We start from the raw sequence: 8,009 nt of genomic DNA, 5'->3' as shown, positions 1-8,009 counted from the left end.
GTGTGTCAATAAAACACTGGTCAGACCTCCTGCAATGTTTTTTTCTCTCACTTCCACAAGGGGGCAGTATTTCCCCTTTTTCCGTGTTAGCGCTTTCTTACAGCTTCAGTTGTTGTTTTTCTCCTAAGTACCTGATTGAAAGCCCTAAGAAGAAAATTCGATTCATCGCATTCCATTAGATACAAGTAACATCCAACTTACGACCCGGTTCCGTTCTGACCAAACGGTCGTAAGTCCAAATGGTCGTAAGTCGAAATCCAGTCAAAATGTTGAATAGAGACTCAGAGGCAAAATAACAACAATAATAATAATACATTTCATTTCTAAACGCCTTTCAGAACTCTCAAGGACACTTGACAGTCATAGGATATTTTTTCTGCGGGTGAGCAGCGGCAGCCACATGCGCCAGCGTTCACTCAACCCGGAACTCCCCCCTCTGGTGCCATCACACGGTCAATTGCTGTGTGAGAGTGTGTGGCTGGCCAAAATTGTCGACTAGTGCGTATCAGTGCCAGTTGTAGAATTATTTTTTTTTAAAATGGAGGTCGTGGTCGTAAGTATGGGTGGTCGTAAGTCAAGCTGGTCGTAAGTCGGAGGTTACCTGTATTTAGGAGGCCCCAAGCAATGACTCAGGTTCGCCTGTCGGCCCATCCAACCCACCCAGGACTCCCCTCCGACATACACAAAAAAAGTATTCTTGGCTCAGAAGGTTTCACAGCAGTTCTAATTTGCTTTCTTTATTTCTTCTTTCCCATTCAAACATACAAATAAATAAACAATATTGGTCACATGGTTTTCGCTACAGAAGCTTTAATATTGGAAGTCGGGCTTTACACAGTTATATCTGCACGGGACTGTTTAGCATTTGATCTGGTTGCGTCGACTTTGGTTTTTAAATTTAAAATTAGGATATCTAAAAAAGAAAAAAAATCTATTCCATAATTATACAAAGAAAGTATTAACTCATTCACTGCCATTCCGGAATTAGGGAATTGAAAAGAGCTACATGTGTTCTAGTTTTGGTTTTTCTTGCTGGGGTTCCAATAAAGCGCTGGCCAGACCTCTGGTAATGTTTTTCCCTGCCACAAGGGGGCAGAATTTCCCTTTTTCCTATGTTAGCGATTTATTCCAGCTTCAGCTCTTGTTCAAGCGCTATATAAAGCAATATGTATGGAATGCATTATTTTTGGACAGCCACCCTCATTTCAAGCTCATATAACTCCAGACCCGGATCATTTAGGAATTAACTCATTTTTTTTTCTGATGAAAGAAGAGAGTCTAAGGTTTCTTACGGCGCATTGAATGTTGATGTAGTCCTAAAACTCAATTTTATGTGGGTCCGGTAATTCAAGTGACAATGACAAAAACCCTGGCACTGGAGTGGACACACTTTTGCACATCATCTGGCAGTGAGTGAGTTAATTATTAGTCTACAAGAGGTTGAAGTGCATATGTGCATTTCAGCAAGAAACGTTTATTTGGATGTCTGCTACAAGTTGCATAGCCTCCCAGCAAAACAAAAAAACAACAACAAAAAACACAAAGGGAGAAAATTGTTTATAATTTCTGTTCAATCCAAAGAAGTGAAAGTTAAGACTTCTTACAGGTGTTATGATGGGACGGTTTATTGCCCTCAGTAGATGATGTCCACTCAGTAGATGACACACATTGTATTTGTACACAATTCTGGAGGGGGGGAAAAAAATTGAGGTTAGCGGTAGGAAAATATGATGTAAAATCTGGTTAGATTTCAGCCTTGAAAACCTAATTGTAACCATTGAAACTCTAAACGTTAACATTTTCATTCAAACTGTTGTTTAAAACCTTAGCTTGAAAAATTCAGTACATTAAAGGACAACCGACACCATTTTTATGTTTCCTAACTGACATCAGAAAAACGTTTTATAGCATCTAAAATACCCAAAACATGCAGGCTGATATTTTTAGTCAAATGCAAAACACCAATAAAAATGACTTAAAGTGTCCCAAAACTACTTCAAAATGACCTCGGAGATGCCGAGTTTCAGAAGGTCCCGCCCCCTTGTTCGTGACGTCACGCCAATACGTCTTGCCTTGCTCTAGAACCAAAACAATGGCTTCAGATTCCGAGAAGATGCTTTCTTGTTTCTCATCCAGTTATGAATATGATTCAAATAGTTCTGAAGAGGAAAGCATAAATGTTTGCAATCGATTAAAGAAGTCCCTCCGTGTCATTTTGAGGAGTCAGGACGCATGTGTAGCATCCAGGAACATGCACAAGATGGCGCACAAGCTCCGTTGGAAATGGACTGATTTGTCTGCTGGGAATTAGTGTCAACTAGTATCAAATAGTAGTCTTGGTGCAACACACAACGATTCACCATCGTGTTATCTATGTGTTTTCCTTCTAATTTCGACATCAACACAAAGTTTTCAGACCAAACAAAGTACCCAAAATGCATTGTGTGTGGCTTTCTCGGTTCCAGACGTGAAGTCACATCACCAACTCGAAAACAAGACTTCCTGAATATTCAGCGCGAGTCTTAAAACGTAAAATATAGTTATATGCGGTGGAATCTTTGTAAAATACGCTCAGTCGAAGTCATTTGAAGCTATTTGACAAATTATGGACACAACTTGTCCGCAGGCGTCGGTTGTCCTTTAAAATCCTACTGAAATCCCACTTTTGGAACCCTGCTTGGACTCACATGAGTTAATTTCCTTCAGAAGAGGCCGCAGTCTTTAAGGTTTTCTTTTATGATGATGTCGGTGACTGCGTCAAACACGAACTTGACGTTCTCCGTGTCGGTGGCGCAGGTCATGTGTGAGTAGATCTCCTTGATGTCTCGGCGCATGTTTAGATCTAGGAACTGCACTTTGATGTAGTTACCGGCATCTTCGTAGGTATTGGGACCTTAAAGTAGCGACATGGAAAGAAGCACATGATGAGTGAAGGAAGGAATGTGTTTAAAAAAAACAAAAGTAAAGTTAAGTAAAGGTGAAACTGTCCAGACCCTGAAATGTTCTTTAAGAAAAAATAACATAAATGAAAACTGTAGTTCAACACAGTAACTACCGTCATTTCCAGACTATAAATTATTTACTTGACTAAGACTTTACCGTCATAGTCGGGGAAGCACATGCTTAGGTGAGCCTTTTTGATCTTCTCGACGAACACGTCCTTCTTGTTCAAAAAGAGGACGATGGAGGTGGTGGCGAAGTAACGATGGTTGCAAATGCTGTTGAACAGGTGCAGGCTCTCGTGCATTCGGTTCTGTGGAGAAAATAAACTGCCAGGGCGGAAAATAGACTGCCAGTGTGCTATTCTACTTCATTATTTTATTTTTTTGTGAATTAAAATGGAGGACACTGATTTGCTGTGGCGACCCCTTGAAGGGAAAAGCCGAAAGGAAAAGAAGAAGAAGAAAATGAATAAGTTAGCTCGGAGTAGCGATTTCCTCCATCTTAATAGCGGTAGTTGGTTAAGATGTTAAAAGTTGATACGCGGAATGACTGTTTGGAAGCGAAGCTTTCCAAGCGTCTCACCACTTCGTCGTCCTCCACCAGCACCATGTCGTAGGCGCTCAAAGCAGCGATAAAGATGATGCAGGTGACCCCTTCAAAGCAATGGATCCATTTCTTCCTCTCCGACCTCTGCCCGCCGACATCAAACATCCTGCGTGAGAGGCACGGAAACCGTAATCGAAAAAAAAAAAACAAAAACGCTTTTGACATTGTGGAGCGTTCGTTTCTTCCTCGCACCTGAAATTGAGATCTTTGAAGGAGAATTGAGTTTCGATGATGCCGGTCGTTTTCACCCTGGAGCGCAGCACGTCCTGCTCGGTGGGCACATAACCTGGTTGGATCAGACGCTCCAAATCATTCAGGTAGCTGAGAGAGAGAGGGACAGAGAGAGGGAGAGAAAGAGAGGGAGAGAGGGGAGGAGAGATGGGGAGATAAAGTGGAGAGAGGGGGAAGAGTGAGAGATAGGGGAGAGAGAGAGAGGAGGAGAGGGATGGGAAGGAGAGAGAGAGAGGTGAAGAGAGGGGTGGAGCGAATGAGAGAGAGAGAGAGAGAGAGAGAGAGAGAGAGGAGAGAGAGAAGAGGGAGAGAGAGAGAGATGAAGAGAGAGGAGAGAATGAGACAGAGAGCAAGAGAGAGAGACAGAGAGAGTGAGTGAGTGAGTGAGTGAGTGAGTGAGTGAGAGAGAGAGAGAGAGAGAGAGAGAGAGAGAGAGAGAGAGAGAGAGAGAGAGAGAGAGAGAGAGAGAGAGAGAGAGAGAGAGAGAGAGAGAGAGAGAGAGAGAGAGAGAGAGAGAGGTAGAGCTGATTGTCTTGTTTTTCTCTTTTTACGATTTTCACTTTCAGTTTGTGAACAAGTCATACTTACTATCCAGCCGAGTCATTGAGTTGATATTCGGACGCCCGGTCGAAGCTCGCCTGGATGCCCGAGTCCTTCCACAGGCGCAAGATAATATCAGACAGCTCCTTGGGCATGGTGCCTTCCTCGATAGTATCCGCCAGATGCATCAGTTTCCGGGCATCATCCTGAAAAAAAAAATCAAAAACAGAGCAAGGAATACTCACAGTGTGATTCCGGCTCATTTTTTTTCTCTCTCACCTGCTGATCCGGGTGGCCGTAATTGATGCCGAACGTGGACGTGGCTTTCACGATGGCCATGATGGACTGCAGGGTGTTGCTGTAGATGATGGAGATGAACTCCAGGCACTCTTCAAGAGAGTAGCCATCTTGGTGGATAATTCTAAAGATTAAAAAAAAATAAAACATTGGTTTGGACTGCATCTGGCAATCGTTACCGTAATTTCCGGACTATAACTACGACCTTTGTCACAATTTTTAAACCCAGCGGTTTATGCAACGATGCGGCCATTTCGTGCATTTTTTTTCTAACGACCGCCAAGGGGCGCTCGAGCACTAAGGATGAGAGTGAGACACTCTTTTCAGAGAGCCAGTTCTTTTGGCTCTGCTCACTAAACAGATCCGGCTCTTTTGGCTCCCAAATGGCTCCTCAGTTTTTTTTTGTTGCTTTAATTAATTAACTACCAAAAATCCTGTAAAATTATGTGAAAAATGAATTACTCATGTAAAAAATACAATATATCAAATATTTTTATTTATATGGCTAGATTTATACGTGTACGTGTTATACGAGTTAGTGGGTGCTAACTTTCATTTTCCCTCCGGTTACTCTGGTGTGAGGATCAGCTGTCACTAATTTGCTTTTCATATTAATAATTCTATCATACCAACTAGTAAAAAATATACTCATTGAATAATAATAACAGCATAATGTAATAACATTTGTCCACATATCTACCCTACCCCCCCCCCCCTCCACACTTCTCCTCACTGCTGCATGTGTCTGTAATTCTTCCCCACCCTCCTCTACCACGGATATCGACCAATCACGTGCGGCTTTAACCGAAGACTGGGGGCGGGGTATAGAGGACAAAAAAAGTCGGCTCCAATTTCCGGCTCCTTGTTAGGAGCCGGCTCTCTTCGTTGACTTCGGAAAACCGGCTCGTTCGCGAACGACACATCACTCGTAACTACGCTGGATAACCAGCGGCGAGAAATCATTTACCAAAACTGGCCGTATGCAAAGAGCAACTTTTGTCTGCTAACGTATTTCTTTCGTGTCTTCTTCTGTAGGTTTTTGTACCCAGGCCTGTTAGCGAATGCTAACGTGTAGCTGCCTTGTCTCACTTGTAGCGGCATGTTTTTTTTAACCAGCTCTGTTCGCGCCGTGTTACTACCGTAATGCATGTTGTGTTGCTGCCGCGTAATAGGCACCTTTTTGAAACAAAAGTGAAGGTACATTATTAAAACTATTTCTGTCTACCGTCTTTCTTTATAAACATGCGGCTTAGAGACAGCTGCGGTTTATGTATGTACAACATGGTTTTTTTCTTGATAAATGTACAGTACTGGGTGAGGTTTATAATCAGGTGTGCCTTTTAGTCCGGAAATTATGGCATTATAATAATCACAACACTGTTGGAAATCTGCAAAAATGATTCCAAACGTCTTCCAAATATCCAGTTACTATTTCATATGAAAAAGATAAACATCTTACTTCATCTGTTTGACAATTGTGCTTTTCCCCGATTCGCCAGCACCTACACAAAACAAACATGATTCTTGTCAAAAATAAAACAAGATAAAATGCTTTGTAGATTCATGATCGAGAATAGACACAATCGAAAAGTTATCATATTTCAAAATGTAACGCTGTTATAATCTTAGTTGGTTGAACACGTGTGACTACAATACACAATGGAAGCACAGAAAATTGCCAGAGGTCTTGCCCGCACTTTATTGGCACCCCAGCAAGAAAAACGAAAACCAGAACAAATTCAAAATGACTCTACATCATAGTTTCAATTCCCGGATACATTTGTGAATGGCAGTGAATGAGTTATGGTTGGAAATGGTGACTGTATTTTTAATCATGTTTTATTGTTTTATATCATAATCCCCCATTTAAAAAAATGTAATATTTTGTTTCTATATTTTGAGAATTTTTTTTTTATCGTTGATGACCTTTAGAATGGCAACGTGCAACGTTTCATTTGTCATGAGCATTTTTATCGATGAGAAGGTTTCTTCAGCCGTCATCTGTACTTTTTGAAGGTGTTAGGGAGTGGTCCTCTGCTTCCCCCAACCTGAGAGTAGGGACCTATCATAGCTGTGTCCGGCGCCGCCACGTCTGGACACTAGGGATCTATATAGGGCCGAAACTACAAGTAAGTTTGCTGACGAAGCTTCTTGGATAAGAAGCGAAACGTCCGACACCTTCAAAAAGTACAGATGACGGCTGAAGAAACCTTCTCATCGATGGACCACTCCTGTACGACTGAGAGCTAACACAGATGAGCATTTTTACTTTTGATGCATACAATTCCAGCAGCTCCTGTATTTTGTTTGTCTACTTCTTTCTTTCCTTTCGTCTTACTTTCATCACTTTGCTGCTGTGAACTGGAAATGTATCCACTGTGAGACGAATAAAGGCTAATCCAATCCAATATCATATAATAGTAACATCTAAATACCAGTGATTGGACTAATTCAATATTTGGCGTTATCATCATGAGCTGTCTGTCAGTTAGCTAAGAAAATTCAGGTGGTTCCTCTGTCCTATAGTAAGTCATCCATCCATCCATTCCATCCATCCATCCATCCATCCATCCATCCATCCATCCATCCATCCATCCATCTAGTAAGTCATCTAGTAGTAAATCCGTCTCGTAAGTCCATCTAGTAGTGTCCATCTAGTAGTGTCCATCTAGTAAGTTATCCATCCATCCATTTGCAACTTTTTGAAATCACTCATTCATTTCATTCGTAAACTGTAACAGGTCCTAGCGTCTTGACTATGTCCGAGTTGCGTGCGAATGGCTTTTACCAAGCAGCAGCAACTTGACCGTCCTGGCGTCTTTGTCGGCATCCTCCTTCAGCTTCTTCTCCAGCTCCCTGGAGCGTTTCTCTTCGGCACTCGCTCCCGCCCCCATGATCCTGGTCCTGGCTCAGTCCCCTCTGCCAAAGCCGAAAGCCTTTCAGGAGAAGACAACCCTTTGATAGGGGGATCGGACCTTTGGTCTGGATCGACGGCAGTAAACAACTTTGGGAGTATTTTCCTTTCCCGATTTAGGAGAGGATTGCGGGCGTCGTCTCAACCCACCTGATGCAGAAGCTGACCAATGGGGAGCAAGGACAGGAGTGGTTGAGGTTTAGGGTTGGGAGGTGAGAAGATTCGGGTCTGTAAGGTGAACCAGACGAGAGACTTGAGGGGGACTTTGCTGCGCTCAGCGGAAGATCAGCATCGGCTCAAGTGCTTATCGGCAATCGGGCTGCGCGCGGTCGCTCACATGAGGCCGGCATGATGGAGTGGCGGTTAGTGTAGAAGCCTCACCAATCGTAAATTCTGTGTTTGAATCCTGAAAGACCAATCCTGGCTTTAAACGCCAACACCGTAATCAAAACATTTAAAATCTGATATATAGTCTTAA

The 8,009-nt window shown here is 42.6% G+C and overlaps 1 protein-coding gene across 1 annotated transcript; it reads right to left on the bottom strand.

Moving 5' to 3' along the window:
* Nucleotides 1–790: 790 nt before the first annotated feature.
* gnat1 (guanine nucleotide binding protein (G protein), alpha transducing activity polypeptide 1) lies at nucleotides 791–7,636 on the bottom strand. Its single transcript, XM_089009253.1, has 9 exons — nucleotides 7,406–7,636; nucleotides 6,077–6,119; nucleotides 4,600–4,741; nucleotides 4,369–4,526; nucleotides 3,742–3,870; nucleotides 3,526–3,655; nucleotides 3,100–3,253; nucleotides 2,688–2,893; nucleotides 791–1,686 (listed from the first exon to the last, which is right to left on the bottom strand). The coding sequence occupies exons 1-8, from the start codon at nucleotides 7,509–7,511 to the stop codon at nucleotides 2,703–2,705; spliced, it is 1,053 nt and encodes a 350-aa protein (XP_088865379.1). The 5' UTR covers nucleotides 7,512–7,636; the 3' UTR covers nucleotides 791–1,686; nucleotides 2,688–2,702.
* Between the last annotated feature and the right edge of the window lie 373 nt (nucleotides 7,637–8,009).

Source organism: Hippocampus bargibanti, linkage group LG12 (genome assembly GCF_051943395.1).
Source record: "Hippocampus bargibanti isolate YZ-2025 linkage group LG12, ASM5194339v1, whole genome shotgun sequence".
NCBI lineage: Eukaryota > Metazoa > Chordata > Actinopteri > Syngnathiformes > Syngnathidae > Hippocampus > Hippocampus bargibanti.
This window is presented reverse-complemented; position numbering and strand designations above follow the sequence as displayed.